The 20,963-nt window shown below is 40.2% G+C and overlaps 1 protein-coding gene across 1 annotated transcript in view; it reads left to right on the plus strand.

Annotated features, from left to right (window-relative positions):
• Positions 1–20,963, plus strand: part of LOC141092560 (plasma kallikrein-like) — a 147,959-nt gene that overhangs the window by 96,631 nt on the left and 30,365 nt on the right. Inside the window, exon 11 of the mRNA XM_073578826.1 lies at positions 7,288–7,462. Coding sequence (XP_073434927.1) covers positions 7,288–7,462 — 175 coding nt within the window. The remainder of the gene's footprint in view (positions 1–7,287; positions 7,463–20,963) is intronic.

The raw sequence follows: 20,963 nt of genomic DNA on the forward strand, positions 1-20,963 counted from the left end.
TTTAGGCGTCTTATGTCTGTCGAATTATGATGAATCATCACCTGTTATCTCATAAGGACCTGTGTATTTATTTATCTGTTACTTGATGGATGGAACTTGAATAAGATATTTTTTTGGCGGTGCACTCTTATTTGCCATACATTGCCATGCACTATATGTACTGTGTGACAATTTAGGAATTTAATGCATGCATTTCTTGATATTGTATAGGTTCTGATTGTACAGCAACCCTTTGTTATCCATGCGGTGTGCGGTTTCCGCACATTATTGTCCACTTTCCCCCCATTTGTATCTGGATTTGTCTTAACAATAAAATTATTGATTTTACTTTGGACTTATAGTCGCTTTTTTGGAGCTTGGCTCAGTGTGTTCTCTGTGAGAGGAGGTGTCTAAAGCTGGATGAGACAGTGTGCTGGGAGTGCTGGATGGGAGAAAACTGAATGGGGGATTGTGAGGACCGCTGTATCTTGGTATACTGCTTCAAGGTGAATTCTGTGTAAATCCTTTGGTTATCATTATACCTGTAATGGGGGCTGTGAGGGGGGAGGGAGCTGGATGTGGCTTGTGGCCCTCTCTCAGAGCTGAATGTGGCTCTCTAGGTCAGAAAGGTTGGGGAACAGTGCTCTATAGTATACATTGTAATCGTACAGATAATAGGTCTGTATCGATTTAACCTTTCTGTCTGTATGGATGCAGTGAGTTACTGTCTGTCATCTAATTTAGAGGGATATCGGTATGAGATATGCTGAACTGTCAGTATTTGATGGACAACTCAGTTGCTCAATCACATGCTGGAGCTTGTTGAGCTGTCTGTGTCTTGATTGACAGTTTAGCAGTCCAATTGGAGTTTGGGTGTTGCTTGAGCTTCATCCAGCTCTCTGCTCTGCTCCAGACTAGTGTCAATTGTAGCTTCATGCTCACTGGTGTATGTTTGCCTTGTTGCTCTGTGCTCTGATCTACTGCTATCAAACCTTGGACCTGATTCTGACCATCCTTTTGCTTTGACCCTCTGTTTGATCCACTGTCTCTGACCTGACTATTCTTTTATCTCAAACCTCTCTTTATCATATACCCTCCTGGCTTTAGACTCCTGGACTGTGACCTGACTATTCTTTTGTATTATCCCTCTCTATCTTTGATGTACCCTCCTGGCTTCTGACCTAATACCTTTTGATTACACAGCCTCTTGACTTGTCTGTGAGTAGTGAATAGCTCCATATTCAGCTTCTCAGCTTGAGTAGTGACTAGCATCACAAGGTTACTTACCAATGATGTAAAAGAAGGAAAAAGATGCGGCACTCACCCAGATTTGCAGTGCAGTGTTTCTTTATTCAACCATTAAAGGTCACACAATAAAGGACGGGCAGATAACACGAGGCATGCTGGGAAAAAACGGACGACAGCCGTTTTGCGTACACAGACGCTTCAGCAGGAAATTTTTTCAAAGGGAGTGTAAATTTTTGTAATGACAGAAAAAAAAATTTTGCAAAGAGAGAATAAAAAATTTAGTAAAAAAATTTCTTTTGTAAACAAGAAAACTTTTTTCTGTAAAATAAAAAATTGTTTGTAAGGATCTTTATACACTCCTTTTGAAAAAATTCCTTGTTGTGATTGTTCCTGCAGTCAGCATAAAGATGTAATTATGTTACTTGTTTTTAATTGAAAATGTCCATTCATGTTTTTTTTTTTAAATGTTCACCTGTTGTTAGTCATAGACCTATTTAAGGAAATGACATCACATAATTACACACGTGGACCTGTTGAAACGTCTGTGTACGTGAAACGGCTGTCGTCCGTTTTTTCCCCGCACGCCTCATGTTATCTGCCCGTCCTTTATTGTGTGACCTTTAATGGTTGAATAAAGAAACACTACACTGCAAATCTGGGTGAGTGCCATATCTTTTTCCTTCTTTTACAAATTTAGCATGTTTTTTCTGATGCTGAGCACCGTTATTCCCAGCAGTGTTTTACACACTGTGTGCCTGTGATTGATCCTCGACTTGTTGCTGGTGGATTAGAGTCTTGGTGCCGTTCATCTGGGCTTTCTTTGAATTGAATTACTTACCAATGATGTCTCTAGTTCACTTATCCTCTTCATTGGACGCATACTGCTATCACCTCTTCCAGCCAGGAATCATCTCTGCAGAAATTAACAATCATCTATAACTGATCGCTTCTAGAACACTTGCACCACTTTTCCCCTTAAATTCTACACTGTAACAGATAAATAAAAATGGTAAAGTGCTGACCTAAACAGTAACAGGACCTCCCTTTTGTTCCCGCCATGAAAAACAATATCCTCAAAAGTAAGATCTATTATAGCACTAATAATGTGCACTAATTGACCCCTACAGTAATTATGTCCCCCACAAATAAATAATTTATATTCCTTACTCTGGCCCATTCCTGTAATTATGTCCCTTATCTTGGGCCCCTACTTGTAATTATGTCCCCCATCTCAGGTCCCTTCCTCTAATTTTGTCCCCCATTCTGGGGCCCTCCCTGTAATAATGTCCTTGGGCCCCAAATAATCTCACCACCTGGCCCCATATAATCTCCCATCCTTGGCCTCATATAATCTCTCATCAGCATGGTGGATCAGTGGTAAGAACTGCAGCCTTGCAGCGCTGGGGTCCTGGGTTCAAATGCCACCAAGGACAACATCTGCAAGGAGTTTGTATGTTCTCCCCGTGTTTGCGTGGATTTCCTCTGAGTACTCCAGTTTCCTCCCACACTCCAAAGACATACTGATAGGGAATTTAGATTGTGAGCCCCAATGGGGACATTGATGATGTTGTATGTAAAGTGCTGCATAATAATATAGTGCTATATAAGCAAAGCATAATAAATAAATACCTGTCCATGTTCCAGCAGTGTCCTATCCCTGCCTAATTTTTGGCAAGGACACGCTGGTGTATGTCAATGATGTCATATGCTCATGATGTGCATGCCAACATCAGCTGCTGAGCTGGCAGCCACTTTTGGCAAGTACACGCTGGTGTATGGCAATGATGTCATATGCTGATGATGTGCGTGCCAACATCAGCTGCTGAGCTGGCAGCCATTTCAACTACTTTGGTGCGGTAAGAGCTTCCTGTACCGCAATATTTCAGCTGAATGTGTGTCTGACTATCTAGTTGGATGAACACATAGGTGGGCTGTGCTGCTCCAATAAATCAATTCTTTAGAAATGACGGTGAGAATAAGGTTTTTTATTCACTGGATCTCTATACCACCCCCTTGTTGGCAAATCGTATGGCGATGTTGGGGTTATTCTTAATGGATTGTATCACCATTTTTTTCTTCCTTTGTCAGATTGTTTTTGGAATATCCATCTGTATTACTTTTGATGTTTTTAAAATCATCAAGTATCAACTTTAAAAATATATCTAAAAAAATGGCCTTGACCAACACACATTGAATTGTAACTGGCGGTGCGGGCACTGCTTACTGCTACTCTGGGGAACTAGCAGCAATTTTATCAATTGGTTCCCCCAAACCGGTAGCAACCAGCTCCTGGCAGGAAGTGAACAGTCAGCTTTTTAAGTTCAAACTAAAAAATGGAAAAGCGTAAGTTCAAGGCTCATTGAAGCACATGGGTAGCAAAGGCTAGCTGGTTTGGTTCACTGCCACAGAGCTAGTGAAGCATGAATATAGGAAAAAAGTAATGCTAATTATCTTAATAGTTGTCAAAATATGCAATGCATTACTATTTGCTGCAAAGTGCCAATGCCAACTAATAATACCATCAAAAGCCCTACATTGGGCATGAGAAAATCAAACTTGGATCATGGAGCTATGAAAGAATGTAGTCTGCTAAATCTCATTATCTTTTTCATGATGTGGATAGTTATCTGCATGTGGTAAGAATGCAAAATAGCAGAGCTCCATGTAGTGTGGCACTTTGTACAAACTTCTACTGTGAAGTGTTGGCTTCTGGTACTAATGTGGATGTTACTTTACCATGTGCGACCTACGATACTTAAACATTGCTGCAGTCCAAATATTCCCAATTCATGGAGGCAGGATTCCCTAGTGGCATTGACCTCTAACAGCAAACTAATACCTCCGGCCACACTGCAAAAACTGTTCAGAAACAGTTTGATGAACTGCATCTGATCTTGTCTTGTTGAAGACAAGGCTGGTCCATACAGCTCTCATCTCTCAACTTTCAGTAGAAATAAAGCTGGGGATGCAACAAAAGCACAATAGGGTCTTAAACACGAACAATTAAGGGTGCATATAGGTTTTCACCTGATGGGGTTGGGTAATATACAATCACTGTAGAAGCACAAAATCTCAGCTGCTGCAAGCTCATGAGGGATATGGATGTAAAATGGAGAAGGAAAACATGATGTCATGATCCCACCTGGTACCACCAATATGTCACAGACCGGGGGATGTGACCTTTGGCTGCACACGGCTATCACAGGCACAGGGGGGCTTATCTTAGTTATCCCACCGCTGGCACCATGTGATAAAAAACAGCAAGCTAGTCTTGCCCTAACAATTTACCACAGGGGGTTTATTGTAGTTATCTCACCACTGCCACAATATGTTATATGTTACAAGCTGTCGGGATTTATGGATATCCTACTTTTCAGTTCCACTTTGGAACTCACAGCTCTCCGGCGCCCCCCTTACCCTCAGGTCAGTCAGAGAACAACTCCTAGGATAATTGGTCACTGGACAGGCTGCTCACTGTGGACTGGCTATTAGGCACGCTGCAATGAGGAAATAATAAATGCTTTGGCCACAGCCACACAAAAGCTTATAAAACCCCTTCTGTCGCTGCCAGCTTCACCCAACCAATCGGGACCACACTTCGCTGCCACCAGCTAACAATTCTCTTAATCAATAATTTAATTAAGAGGGTCAGTAGCAAACCCCAAATCAGTAGCGTAATTAGCTTACAGGCACATGAATTCGTCACAGAGCAAAGACTAATAAATTTTATAGTTTATTCCCAAAAGGTGGGCAGTGTTTACAGAAGATAAAAAGGTTTTACAATTGGAGACAATTTAAGTATGTACAATATGATTGCAAATAAAAGGGATTTAAAAGCAGAGATAACTTACATATTGCTTAGATCATTTCAGGCGGAACCATGCTGGGGGGAGGAGATAAATGTCCCAATTCATTTGAGATCCTATTGGCACGGCATCCCAGGCTAGAATGAATGGGGGGGTTAGGGGACAATACCCTATAACTTTGGGCTGGTGACATCACCAAAGGGGCTGTCAGGTGACAGTCCTCCGCCCTAGCTCAGAGTTATAGAACTGGTTCCGAAACTTATAATAACCATATCTCACAGAGGGTACCTCGTATAGAAACGTACATAGTACTATCTTTTCGAGCTCATCTCTGGCATTAATTCAAATCCAAACTCGAACTAGTTATTTCACACGGTTCAGGGGAAATCCATTTCTCTGGTTCCGTGGGTGCTAGAAATTAGCAAGAACCACTGTGGTGGAGCCTGATCGAAGCATGTCCCAATGTGTAATTTTCATATTTTTATCATAAACTGGCAGCATTCTATGACCAAATGATTAGATTCACAGTATTGTCTATGAGAGTAGCTGCACATGGTGGAAGTGACAAAGGAACCACCTGCCGTGAGGCAGGAAGCAAGTCACTAGTAATTCAGGCTACACTGATTGTGTGTGTGAGTGAGCTGAGGGGGAGAAACAAGGGGGGTGAGTGGCTGCAGTCTCAGGTTACCGGCTAACAGTGTGCCAAAACTTGCAGGCAAAGGGAAAAGGAAAGGGCGTGGTCAAGCCCCTTACGACATAGCATAGTTCAGTGTGTAAATAGAATATTCTGCAATGTTATAATCTGGGGAATCTCACATCATACTTTACATTACTATTACACATGGATTAACTGTGCTGCAGATGAAAAGTAGAAGGATCCAGGAGGCCAAAGAATATTCAATTCAACTTATCTGTCAATGTGCTTCAAAGTCATTTGACTTCTTCATCAGCATGAACTACACAGGAATTAAATATAGAAAAAAAGGGTGATCCAGCTCACCTAATCTCAATTCAAATTGTGGACACAACCCCTGCAGTGCACAGAATGCTGTGTCAGCAGCTGGAAGATCAGGGAAAAGAAGTAAATCCAGGATGACATCCGTAGAATATATACAAAGGAAAGTCCTCTAGGGAAAGCTGGATGATCCTCTTTTCAGAGCTAAAAAAAAAGGTGGTTACCTTTTAAGGAAAGTCCTTTTGGAAAAGCTGGGTGATCCTGCCAATAAAGGATTACCTTAATGTGAGTTCTGAGACTGAATAGATGAGTGGTAGCCTTTAAAGGAAGGTCCTATTGGGAAAGCTGGATAGTCCTCTTTTCAGAGCTAAAAGGAAAAGTGGTTGCTTTTTAAGGAAGGTCCAGTGAGAAAAGCTGGATGATCCTGCTTCATATGAAAAAAACTCAATACCTCCGTTCACAGAAACTCTGCAGATGGTGAAGTGCTGCAGGAGATGGCCGGTGACAGACGCCCGTGATATAAGATACCAGTGCCCGCTTATGTTCAGTCCAAGCGCCGCGTACAAAATCAAGCTGGCAAGGTGCAGAGTTGCTGCAGGACCTTGCGTGACGTCACGGTCACGTGATACAATCACGTGACTGGCTAGGGAAGGCACAGGGGGCCAAAAAAGTTGTCCTATGCGTTACAGAATGCACTGATTCCTTCGTCCCTGACGAAGCTGATCAGTGCATTCCGTAACGCGTAGGACAACTTTTTTGGCCCCCTGTGCCTTCCCTAACCAGTCACGTGAAAAGAGGACTATCCAGCTTTCCCAATAGGACCTTCCTTTAAAGGCTACCACTCATCTATTCAGTCTCAGAACTCACATTAAGGTAACCCTTTATTGGCAGGATCACCCAGCTTTTCCTACAGGACTTTTCTTAAAAGGTAACCACCTTTTATTTTTAGCTCTGAAAAAAGGATCATCCAGCTTTCCCTGGAGGACTTTCCTCTACAGGCTACTACTCATCTATTCAGTTTCAGAACTCATACCAAGGTAACGTTTTATTGGCACTTATTTTTATTACTAAGCTTTTTATTATCAAGTTTTTTTTGTTTGTTTTTTTGTTTTCTTATTATTATATAGCTGATAGTATTTATTTATTTATTATTTTATTTTAGGGTACATTCATAGCGCAAGTTCTAAACTATACATTTTTTAAAATATCAATATATCCATTCAATAAAATTGAAAAACAAAATACTTTTTCACAGGCATGGTGTACAATTTTTACACATCATATTTGATTCTTTTTTAGGATGTGGAAAACCTGTCGATAAAGCAAGCAGAATTGTAGGTGGCAGTAATAGCTCCCATGGTGAATGGCCGTGGCAAGTCAGCATGCATCTTAAATTATCTTCAAGCAGACATGTTTGTGGTGGATCTATTATTAGCAATCAATGGATAGTAACGGCTGCCCATTGTGTTGCCCCGTAAGTATTCTAAAATATACCTTCAAATATGAAGACCTTAATGTTGTGCTTACTTTTTCACTTATATACGTTTCTGTCGAAATCTGTTAAAATTCCTTGCTCTCCTTCATACAGTAATAGAGTTAAATCTTAAAGGGATTGTCTATTACTGGACAATCCCAGTTTAATTAATTCTGGACCCCATATAAAATAAAATCAGTGTATATTCACCCCCTACAGTGACACTGTTCCAGCAATGTCAGCACCATTCTTCTCAGCAGTGATGTGACATTGTTGCGTCATGTGCTGGCTATAGCTCAGGCATGTCCGCTACTAAGTTATAAATCAGGGTAGACATTGGTTCTGATGAAACAGTAAAGTCTACAGTTTGTACTATAAAGATTCTTTTAGTCATAATAAGTTAAGGAGGAACATTAATTTAATTTTAACAATATTGAGAAAATTCTCAAAATATGTTCTGTGCATACTTGTAAAGCATAAAATGTTGAGTCCTTTTTCTTAGCCTAAATGATATACCAAACATTTTTATAAGTTTGTTTTAGATTGTTGAACCAATTGAAGGTTATGTAGATTAGAGGATATCCAAGCCTCAAAACTTCCACCAATTGCTCATAACACTGTGCAGAAGCCATCAGCTCATCCAGTGAAAGCTCTTAGTTCTTGCATCAGTGTGTACAAAGTGGTCTACAAACCCCTGTGCCCCAATTCATTAAAACAATTGCACTAGAATTTTGGTGTAAATCATTTTGAAAATTCTGAATTTTTTTTGCAAAATGTGGGTTTGCTGAAAAGTGGAGATGGGCAAACCCGAACAGAAGATAAAAATAAAAAAATATTTTTTCTTTTTTTAGCAGTTTGGGTATCCATTATTTTTAATGGGGTTCAGTTTCTGCTGGAAGTTTGGGTACTGTTCTGGCTCCCAAACCAAACTTTCTAAAAAGTTCAGGTCAGGTACCAAGAACCTGAACGTCCACCGTTCTGCCCATCTCTACTGAAAAGTTTACGACTTTCTGCATTTTCACTACACTTTTACCCAACTTTTTCAAAATAGGTGAATCCAGTAAATCTTTCTCCAGTTCAATGGTGCACACCATTTTTAAGATGGTCCAAATTCATTAAGAGGCTTGTACGGAGCTTCTAACTCCCAAATACTACCTCATCAAGACTGATATGGACAATGCTGGTCTTGATGAATCAGGACCCAAAGACTTTCTAATCTACTGTGTGCAGTTTATCTTGGTAACACATTAACCAAACGCATTAATAAGGATGGCTGTTGCCTACCTAAGGCTGCATTCACAAGTTGTGGAAGTTTGGCATTTCTTTGCCACAATTGCATTCTTTGCTGTGATTTTCTTAAACTGCAGCAAAAACATTTTCATTATGCTGTGATCTGTGCAACAAAACACAATTTATTCACAATGTGTGAATGCAGCCAAAGAAGGCAAACAACATCCATTCATCTCTAACACAACTTCACATATTCACTATGATTCGGGCTAAATTCATGACACACACATTAGTTTGTTTAGAAACCTGCAGGAAGTCTGTGAGCTACATAAAAGTTGAGCTACTTAGTTTTAGTTGCCATATGACAAAACTGGTGACAGGTTCCCTTTAGTTACTATCACCGTATTCAACACAAGGGCTGCATTCCATAACTGGCTATATGACCCCCTGACTCCCCCTGTATACACCCAAAAACCTTTTGAAGTTCTCCCATGCTGTATGTTAATCCAGTCAGTCCAGTTTGATGGCCATTCATTGTTTACTCTCTATCATTCCTCCCAGATGCTGCTCCCTGTCCTCTTCCTTTGAATGACGTGGATGACACCTCCTGCATTATCCACATTGCAGGGCATATTTTTCGCCTACGCAGAGAAATCACATCTATGCTTTGCCCTACTGCTAGCATGCGCACTTATAGTTTTTCTCTGCCCAAAGTAGGACAAAGCATAGTGTGCAGGTGTGAAGTGCGTAGGCGCGAGGCACAATTTCTCTGCGCAGGTGCAAGATTTCGCCCGGCAATGGTGAAGGCGCGGAAGGCGTCATCCATGTCAATCGAGGCAGATGAATGGTGAGGAGGGTTGGAGAGGCAGCAGCTGGGAGGTGAGATAGGGAGCACAGAATGGACGCACATTGGACTGGATTAGCATGAGTAACATACAGCGTAGGAGAACTTCAAAAGGTTTTAGTGGGATATACAACCATTTATGGAATGCTGCACAGGTGTTGAGTAAGATGGTAAACTTAGTTGACAAATGACAAAACTGGTGACAGTAGTAAATCCACACATGAATAAAGTGACCGAGCTCAATACATGGTCTGCCTCTGTTGCAACAAATAGCAGCAAGCTTTGCACACTGAGGTATAAAAGTCAGTTCACATAGACCAACTGGTTTATATGACTGCTGATAAACTGCTACTGTTAATCGGTCATTTGACTGTCTGTTTAGACAGGCAGACTAAAGTACACGATGTGCATAGGCAGCTATTGTTATCAACAGTGCAAGTCCTGTTTACAGGATGATGCATCATCGGGAAAAATGATTAGAGATGGGCGGACACCTGGATGTTTGGATCTGGCATGTTTGACTGAACAGTTACAAAAAGTTCGGATACCAAAACAGTAGTTACGGAGCCCATTTAATTGAATTGGGGGTCCGAACCTTCAGCATTTTTTATGCTGTCATGTGCATGACAGAACGGCAAACACCACTTCTGATCGGCAGTAAAATCATCACCGCCGGTCAGACAGCCGGGGTTACCACACTGTCAAAAGATAGCGTAACAATGCAGCTGTGGTCGGACATACAAAGTTTACCTCTTGTCACTGGTGTCAGCTGATGGGACTACTGAACTCATCATCCAATGCCTGTTACAGCTAATAACAATGAGAGCAGGTGCGGATGATGGGAGTATTCATCAGCCGACACCTGCACTGTAAATAAATAATTAAAAAAACACGGTGTTAATTACCTTATATTTTTGATAACCAGCCAGGCAAAACTCACAGCTTGGGGATGCAACCCTCAGCTGTCAGCTTCAGCAAGGCTGGTTATCAAGAATGTAGGGGTCCCTGTTATGAATGAGTCACCGAAGGAGGAAAAACAAAAATACAAGCTAAGTCCAGAAAACCGGAGAGGTTGGTAGCTATCGGATTGCAGACCCCTGATCCTATCCACAACAACTAACAGTAGCCGTGGGGGGTTCCTACGATGCCCTAGACCCCTCGATCACAGCCAGAGAACTAAATAGGCCTAAAGAAAGAAAGGGGAAATCTAAACTGCCCCAGAGCAGACCCCAAAGCAATAGGCAGCCCCCAACAAATAATGACAGTGAAGCAAGATGAAAACACTAACACAGACAGAAAGATAGGTTGAGCAACCGATGGGGCCCAAGCTAACTAAAAAGGACAGGATAGAAAAGCTGCTGTCTGCAATCCGTAAAAAACCCTACCAAAAAATGTCCCAACCGTCTGATAGGAAAAACAGGCCCTGAAGTCGCTAGGACTTCAAAAAGACTATATCAGCACTCAGGTAAATTCTGAAGACAGAGCAAAGAGACAAACTGATCAGAGACAAAAATGGAACTCAGCACACCCCCCAAACGGGGATGGCTGAACTCCAAAAAACAAGGTGAACAAAGCAAAACTAATAAGTTCAATAGCAGAGCAAAAACTTATCTTTGGGAAGCAGGAATCAGACTGGTCTCCAAGAATCCAGCAGAGAAATCACCAGCGACTCAGAAGGGCGTCGGCTGCCTTATATCCAGTCAGAATTTCCTGCTACCCAGTCATCATCTACCAGATCAGGTGTTTGGTAATCAGCCTCACTACCTTCCTTCTCCAGAAGAGGGAGTTCATCAGACATCGATGGTGAAGGGGAAAATGAACTCACAACAGGTCCCCATGCCCCATTTTTTTATTATTTAAATAAATCATTTTAAAAAACAAAGTTGGGTCCCCCTCATTTTTGACAACCAGCCAAGGTAAAGCAGACAGCTGGGGGCTGGTATACTCAGGCTGCTAAGAGGCCATGGATATTGCCCCCCCAGCCTAAAAATACACAATCATACTTAAATAATGCCTAATTCCACTGAATCCCTCATCTCCTGTAATAAAACAAAAATTACAAACAACAATATCCCTCACCTGTCCTTTGCTTGTGTCACGCCGTAATCCATGTCTGAGGGATAAACAATTTTCAACTTGGATGCTGCCAAGATGTGACTGTTCAGGCTGAGAACCACTGGTGAATAAGCTGCTGTGAGCGCAGCATCAGTGACTAGCAGTGATGTCATCGAGGTTACTGACGTTCACTAAGGCTGCATTCTCAGCCAGTCTGAACTGAGGTGGCCTTGGTGAGATCTCTGCTAGCACTGTGAGAAAGTCTCACGGTGCAGAGGTATGTTCACCACAGTTCAAAATCATTGCAGTGAAATTCTTCCAGTGAACTTGCCTCTGCTCCGTGATACCTTCTGATGGTGCTATTGGGGATCTCACTGAGGTTGCCGCAGTTCAGCCGAGCTGGGAACACAGCCTCAGTGACCGTCAATAACCTCAATGACATCACAGGTAGTTACTGATGCTGTGCTAGTGGCAGCTCATTCACCAGTGGTTCTCAGCATGGACGGTCGCATCTTGGCACCATCCAGGTTGAAAACTGTTTATCCCCCAGACATGGATTATGGTGTGGGACAGAACAATGGACAGGTAAGGGATTGTTGTTTTTTTTTTGTTTTATTACAGGAGACAAGGGCTTCACTGGCGTTAGATGATTATAACTGCATTTATTATTGTTAAATAAAAAAATAAAAGTGTTTTGTTTTATTTCACATAAAATTTTTTTTCTGGCTTTGTCTTTATTTACCATATAACTATAGGATTAGTAATGGATAGGTGTCTTATAGATGCCTCTTCATTACTAAGCAGTGGACTTGATGTCACCTGACAATATAAAGAAGACATCAATCCCACAAATATGATCCTCACTTGCCACTGCTACAGGGCAAGTGGGCCTGGCAAAGCACCAGAATTGGCGCATCTCATAGATGCACCTTTTTTGGGAGGCTGCAGGCTGCTATTTTTAGTAAAATGTTCATTTTTTTTTTGCTTCTACATTGCTCTAGTTCTTTTGAAGCACCTGAAGTGTTAATACCCTTTTTGAATGTGGCTTTGTGCACCTTGAAGGGTGCAGTTTTTAGAATGGTGTCACTTTTGGGTATTTTCTGTTATATTGAACCCCCAAACTCACTTCAAATGTGATGTGGTCCCTAAAAAAATGGTTTTGTAAATTTAGTTAGAATAATCAGAAATCGCTGGTCAAATTTTAACCCTTATAACGTCCTAACAAAAAAATTATGTTTCCAAAATATTTTATTTGACAGGTCTTAGAAAAAAATGAACTCTACAATTGCATGTGTTTAAAAATGTTTTTCCTGCACTGAGATAATCTTATAAATGTGCCCCTGCTGTGTACTGTGTAATGGCTGTGTCTGACAGTACAGGAACATGGTCTCACCATATCACAGCTAGTGGCTAGGGGTGAAAGCAAAAAAGAGTATACAGACAGGACTGCAGGGGATCACAGCTGATTCTTTATGTAAGTAAAGGATTTCTTTGCCTGTTTTTAAACAATATTTTAACTCAAAGGAAGAATCAGTTCTGATTCCATGCTTTAATGTCTGTATACTCTTTTGCTTTCTTCCCTTGCCAGTAACTGTTATATTCGACCCATTCCTGCACGGTCATACTCAGCCCTTCACTGGGGCACATTTACAAGATTACAGGACTTTTTTAAACACATCCAATTGTGGAACCTATTATTATTCCAAGATTTTTTGATTAAAACATACTTTTGCTCATGGCACAACCCCTTTAATTAGTAGTAATGAGTGAGCACTAAAATACTTTGGTACTTGTTACTCGAATCGAGCACGTCGGACTGCTCGGGTGCTCAACTCGTGGAGCGGGTATAATGGAAGACCCTCCTCGGAAGCCTGGGGAGCAATAAGATCACTGAAATGGATGGAAAAAGTGCTCAAATAGAATTGGGACAGAATGAGGAAGATGCCTGGATGCACCTCTGACTCCCAGGTCACTGCTGGGAACAATGTTGTCATAGTATTATGCCACTTTTACGGACTGACAATAAAACATACCAAACCGAATATAAAATGGATTTTACAGGAAAAAAAATGTTCAGAAACATTCTTTCCTGTATAATGTTCACACGTAGCATTTTTGTTCCTTTTTTCCACTTTCTCAAAAACCCTGAAAGAATTGACATGGTCCTTCTCCAAAATTGTAGCAGTTTTCCATTTCAGTCAGGAATAAAAAAAAGAGTCGTGTGCATGAGATTTCTGAACTTTTTTTCCCATTTGTAATTTGAAGCCTATCCATTAAGTGCAAGACCTATCAAAAAATGAAAGGAAGGATTGTAATACACCCTGGAATACAAGTAGAGGATGGCCTCAGAAAATATTTTTTCCCAATTTGGATAAAGTGAGTCTCGACTGGTAGAGTGTATGCATTATGTGCAAGGGCTTCCAAAAATTAGAAGGAGGCACTGCGGCACACCCTGCAACAATGAGGAGTCCCAGATTCAAGGCCACTACTCAGTGTAAAACTGGCACAACAAGGACCTTCAGGTATCCAAATCCAATTTTGCTTCAGCTAAGGTGGACTGCAGTTCCTCCTGTGATGACTCAGGGCATCAGGCAGCCCTGAGGCTACAAACAGATTGAAGCAGGGGCGTGGCCTGAGCTGTGATGGTGTGAGGAAGTGTCTGCTCAGGGCTCCTGCTCAACTACCTATATGAAGCGACTTTGAAGCGACAGGAATCCTCCAATCAAGAATTCCTACTCACAACAAGAATCTAGAAGTCGCCTGGAGCATTTTGATACCAAGAATGTGAAGATTGGACCAAAAATAATGGAACTACAGCTACTGAGGAGGAGCGGTGTTGTTTTCCTGTGCTGAGCAGAGGAGAGGGGCCTGTAGCTGACTCCTGCAGAAGAAGAAAGGAGGTGGAGGAGTTTCACATCTACCGAACAGCTATCCTGTTGTATCGGTGATCAGGAGGAGTGGAGGTGACCGGGCTGTTTGTGTGCAGAGACCAGAGGACTGGCGCTTATCCGTGGGTCCTGTTCAGGCCCGCGTTCTACACTACCCCCTGTTGCCTGCCTGTTGGAGAAGGAAAAGGGCTTCAGGAGAGAAGCATACTGCTGAAAAGTGCAAGCCGCCGGTGTTTGGTAATATTCATGGACTCTGAGGTGGCTACGGAAGACCAAGGAAGGAGAAGAGCAGGACTTGGAGTGTGACGTTAGCAGCCGCGGCATCCACAAACCCGCCGCGGTTTTCGGGGTTTTGTACCACGCCGGTGGACCTGATCCCGGGGGACCCTGCTTAGTAGGATCCGGAGAGATATTCTGAGCAGATCAAGACCGGGCACGAAGAAATCTGCTGAAAATTGGAGGAGTTATTGGCTAAAATCCTTGGCGGGGCAGGAGAAGCAGGAGCAGGCAGATGATTGACAGCTGCTGCCAGTGCGCAGATTCAACGCGGTCTAAGGTTTGTTGTGAGCCCTTGCCGATCCGGATCTCCAAGTCCTTTCTTGAGTGGGCCCCTGGGGAGGAGAAGAGAGGGTACTGGCACTGGATTTGAGTGACTGCCATACTCCCAGATTTGTCGCGATCGCTGTGGTGTTGCATTCCTCTTGCTGGCTTGATCCGCGGGAAATCCCTTTCTTTGGCGCCAAGGAGACTTTAAGGAAGAAGACGGAGTCCTGATATATTGGAATACAAGGAGAACTTTGTAATCCCTGATAAGCAGATATTGGTGGGTCAGGAGAGAGTGGAAGTTGAGCTTTACTGAAAGCGGCTGTTTGATATTTGAGTGGAAGCTGAGCTTTACTGAAAGCGACTGTTTGATACTTGAATGGAAGCTGAGCTTTAAATGATCATGGCTGTTTGATAGAGCTTTAAGTGTTCACGGCTGTCTGATACTTAAAACCATTGAGGAAAAAGAGTGGAAGCTGAGCTTTAAAAATTCTCGGCTGTTTGATACCTAAAGTTAATGAGGATAGAGAGTGGAAGCTGAGTTTTAAACGATAGCGGCTATTTGATACTTAAAACCACTGAGGATAGAGAGTAGAAGCTGAGCTCTAAACGATCGCGGCTGTTTGATATTTAAGGCCACTGAGGATAGAGAGTGGAAGCTGAGTTTTAAATGATAGCGGCTGTTTGATACTTAAGACTGCTGCGGATAGAGAGTGAAGCTGAGCTTTAAACGATCGCGGCTGTTCGATACTTAAGGCCACTGAGAATAGAGAGTGGAAGCTGAGCTTTAGATGATCGCGGCTGTTTGATACTTAAAGCCACTGAGGATAGAGAGTGGAAGCTGAGCTTTAAATGATCGCGGCTGTTTGATACTTAAGGCTACTGAGGATAGAGAGTGGAAGCTGAGCTTTAGGTGATTGCGGCTGTTTGATATTTAAAGCTACGGCGCTCCTGAACATAACTTATATTTTATTACTTAGAATTTGGTACCTGGATAGCAGTACAAATTATATACTTTTTTACTATTAATCACCAGGCTCTAATAACCCAATCGACATTAGATATATATTATATGCTATTGTTAGATGCTTACTTAATTACTGTGGTTGTATATACTATATATTATTTCTATCCTCATAACTAATATTTCAAATCATATACAATAATCTTTGGTTTAGCTGCTTATTAGCAGTATATCCTACACAACTCTATATATAGGCTTTTGTTTTTTTTTCTCTTTTTAGGAAACATATAGGATATAGAGATCTATAGGAAATCTTTAGTATTATTGTTGATAGGCAACGATACATAAGCCAGGTATTATTCTAACTTAGGCCTTTTTGAGGTTATAGAGTTTGTTTTTGTGACATCTCTATCTCGTAACTAATTTAATAGGATAATAATCCCTGTTGCCAATTTGGGTAGACCCTTGAGTGAATTCAGGATTCTAACTATCTGATTCATAGATACTATTATAAGGTGATTATTCAATTACAAATAATCAGGAATTAATATTCTGTATATTAAACTGTCTTAATTCATAAGATGACCTCTTCAAACAGAAATCAAAAAGGAAAGCAACCTCCACATAGGTCTTATAATAAACCTAGGGAAGACTCCCCCAACATATTAAGTCCTATGAAATCAAGGTCTCCATTAAAGAGGGATCCACAGGCTAGTCAGGTACCTACAACAGCTCAGAGTAAACCACCAAAAAAGGATATAGAAGGTAAAGGACTAGAGCCTAATCATCCTAATCAGGTGCCCACAATTAAAGAGGTTAACTCTGACGCAATGGATACTTCCAAATCCACAAAAAGAAAAGAACTTGAAAGTTCAACACCAGCCGAATCTGGAAACAATTCAGAATACTCTTCACCTGACAGTAGTCCAACTAGACAACGTACTAAAAAAGATCGATCTTCATCTCCTCAACCTTTAAAACAAGGGCTAGCTCCCACTGATCTAGATATACTTTTAGCCTCTGAAAAGGTAGTGACAGAAGGCTCTATGGCTAGATTTTGTAAAATGCTTAGTGACTCTATTGCTTTGGGATTTGAAGCTCAGAATAAGAAAATGGAAGAAGTGAGTGACAAAATCACTAAGAGAATAGAACAGAATGAAAACAGGATCTTAGTTGTTGAAAATAAAATGGATACTTTGCTTAAACAGAATTCTAAATTGAAAATGGAATTACAGACATTGAAAACTAAATTGATGGATGTGGAGGATAGGAGTAGGAGGAATAATCTTAAAATAAGAGGTATCCCTGAAAATATCTCACAAGATGAGCTTTCCAACTACACAAAAACTATATTTAAAAAGGCTTTTCCTGATCTTCCAGATTTTGAATTCAGGATTGACAGAATCCACCGTCTTCCTCGTCCTAGAGGCTTGTCTGTTGATAAGCCGAGGGATACTATCCTCCATATGCATTATTATGAAACAAAGGAAAAAATTTTACACTATATCAGAGACAAGGGAAACTTTCCAGATCCTTATACCAAAATAAGAGTTTTTGGAGATTTCTCCAAGGCAACCATGGAGTTCAGAAAATCCTTTAGAAAAGTAAATACAAAAATAAAAGATCTTGGCATTTCATATAGATGGGGTTATCCTGCTAAACTTTTAGTGTGGTGTAGGGGGAAGACAATCCCTTTTTTTACACCAGAAGAAGCAATGCTTTTCGTCCAATCATTCCAGGATGACATTGGCTGAACTTATTGTCAAGAAGTACTGGGTTTCATTTTCATTATTTAGAATGTTTATAATACTTTAAAATTAGAAGGATTAATAGAAATATTAGGTGTAAGGGTAGGAGTTGAACCACTTTTTTTTATATAACCCCAAACTAGGTGAGAATCCTTCTAGTTTGGATTCCTCCAGGGGAACTCATTCGAGTTTATTTTTTGATTTTTTATTTTTCTTTTGTTTCTCTCTTTTTTTTTTTTTTTTTTATTGTTGTTTGTTACACAGACTTATTGAAGTCTTATTTCTATCACTTGGTATTTACAGTGCTGTAGTTAGGAGTCTTATTTGGATTTGTTCCACTTCCTACTTTATTTCACAGCAACATAAACATGAAGCTTAAAATGTTGTCTTTCAACGTTAGGGGCCTAAATATCCCTTATAAAAGACATACACTTTGGAGGGAGATAAAATATAGCAAAGCGGACATTGTATGTCTACAAGAAGTCAAGTTTACTATGGAAAATCATCCGTTCTTTCAAAATAAGAAATTTCCACATATGTTTCAATCCCTGAAAGGGAAAAAGAAGGCCGGGGCCATTACACTTATAAAAAATAATATTCCATTTGAATTAATAGAAGAAATCACAGATCCACAAGGGAGATATCATATCCTCATATGTCAACTCAATCATAAACTTTGCACAATAATTAATGTATACGCTCCAAATAAAAAGACCATTTCATATCTAAATAGATTAATGGATAAGATCAATAAAGTTAAGAAAGCTATGCTTATGTTCGCAGGAGACTTTAATATAGTCCCTGATAGTACAATGGATTCTTCATCGCCAGTACGCCATAAAGCACCTTCTCTTAGTAAATGGTTAATTTCTAATGAACTCTTTGACATTTATCGCTGTCTGAATACTTCTTCGTGTGAATACACGCACTATTCGGACATGCACAAAACATCATCGAGAATAGACCTAATATTGACAGATGTTTTTGCTATTTCTAAATTCAAAAATATTAATATCTTGAGCAAATCTATATCAGATCATGTCCCTGTGTTGGCGGAGTTTGAATTGGGATCCTATTCAGAAAACATGTTTCTCTGGAAAGCTAACTCCACTTTATTTAAAAATCCCGAATATAAGGAAATAATTTCAAATACAATCTCTAACTATTTTAAAGAAAATGACGTTGGTGATATAAATCCGTTAGTTCTTTGGAACGCTCACAAGGCGGTCCTGAGAGGCCATTTGATTCAACTTTCGTCCAAATCAAAAAGGATAAAAAGACAGACATTCACAAATTTACAGTCTCAGATAAAACTGAAAGAAGAGTTTCAAAACAGTTTGCCGGTTCCATCCTCGAGTGTTCACTCGGAAATACTGAAATTAAGGCAGGAATTAAGAACTGCAATCATTTCGGATTATGATGCAGTTATCAAAAATTCAAAATTTAATTTCTACTCATCTATTAACAAACCAACTGCATATATGATGAAAAGATTCAAACAAGAGAGAATTAATAAGAGAATAGTTAAAATCAAAGACAACAATGGAAATGTTAAGACTCATCCTCGGGATATTGCAAACGCCTTTGCAGAGTTTTTTCAAGGCTTATACAATTTAGCTTCGGACGCTGAAACAACACAACCAGATGTTAAATTGATAGATACATTCTTAGACAAATTAGATCTCCCCCGAATTGATCCTTTAGAGTTGGAACATATAAACAGACCCATATCAACAGAAGAAATATTTGATGCGATTAATAAACTTAAAGCCCAGAAATCACCGGGGCCTGACGAGATTACCAATGAATATTATAAGACCTTTCAAACTATCCTAGCTCCTTATCTGGAAAACATATTTAACTTGGCTACCTGTCAGGGTTCCTTTCCAAAGGAAATGTTAGAAGCTACGATTGTTATGATACCTAAGGAGAAGGGAGACCCTGACGAGGTTTAGAGCTACAGACCAATTTCACTCATTAATGGGGATGCAAAGCTATACTCAAAAATATGGGCTGAAAGACTTAAAAAGGTTCTACCTTTTTTAATAAAAGACGATCAAATTGGCTTTGTAGAAGGTCGTCAAGCTGCTGATGGGACTCGAAGGATCATGAATATAATTACCGCTACTAAATTTTCTACAGATCCTTCAGTTCTAGTTACGCTAGACGCTGAAAAAGCCTTTGATAGGCTAGATTGGGTGTATCTAAAGAAAGCATTATTGAAATTTGGATTTAATGATCACTTCATTTCTTCAGTTATGGCCTTGTATTCAGAGCCTTGTGCAAAAGTATACACGAATAATCATTTATCAAAGTCATTTCCTATTTCAAATGGTACAAGGCAGGGGTGTCCCCTTTCTCCACTTTTATTTGTTTTGGCAATAGAACCCCTGGCAGAAAAAAATCAGATCTAATCCTAACATCTTTGGCCTTGAAACTACTCAACGCACATTTAAAATCAGTCTGTTTGCGGACAATATAGTGCTGACACTCTTAAACCCAGAGATTTCTATCACAGCATTGTCATCAGATTTAAAGCTATTCTCAAATATATCTTATTTTAAAATAAATCATTCAAAATCAAAGATTTTACCCTTTAACTTAAATCCTCAAGAAGTGGAACGTTTAGGAACTCTCTCAAAATTTTCAGGCAAGGAGGAGGAAGTTGGATATTTGGGGATGAAGCTGACAAACAAATTACATTCAACTATCTCAATTAATTTTAACAACTTAATTCACAATATCACCACAGATTTTGTAAATTTTAAACGTATTGGTTTATCCTTGTTCGGGAAAATATTGGCTGTCAAGTCATTTGTTTTACCTAAGATATTGTATTTGTTTAGGATCCTTCCAGTATACATTCCTTCAGCGCAATTGTCAAAAATTCAAAAATTAATAAACTCCTTTGTTTGGGATGGCAAAAAATTAAGAATTGCGTCGAACATCCTTTATAAAAGTAAAAAAAATGGAGGTCTGGGGCTACCGAATGTAACAGCTTATTACCAAGCCTTACTGATTAAAGCTAGCGTTTATTGGTTTAGTCGTAATACAACACCTGCGTGGATCGCCTTGGAAGAAAGTCAAAGTAATAATGACATATTCCACAATATTTTCTTTGCTAATGTATTGGGTTCCCGACCAAGTTTGCCTTCTCATCCCATATTCCAAGCCATACTCTTGGCTTGGAAAAATTTTATTAGACCAGGGAGAAATTGGAACAAAGTGA

This window comes from Dendrobates tinctorius, unplaced genomic scaffold (assembly GCF_039654945.1).
Source record: "Dendrobates tinctorius isolate UK_male_01 unplaced genomic scaffold, ASM3965494v1 ptg000008l, whole genome shotgun sequence".
NCBI lineage: Eukaryota > Metazoa > Chordata > Amphibia > Anura > Dendrobatidae > Dendrobates > Dendrobates tinctorius.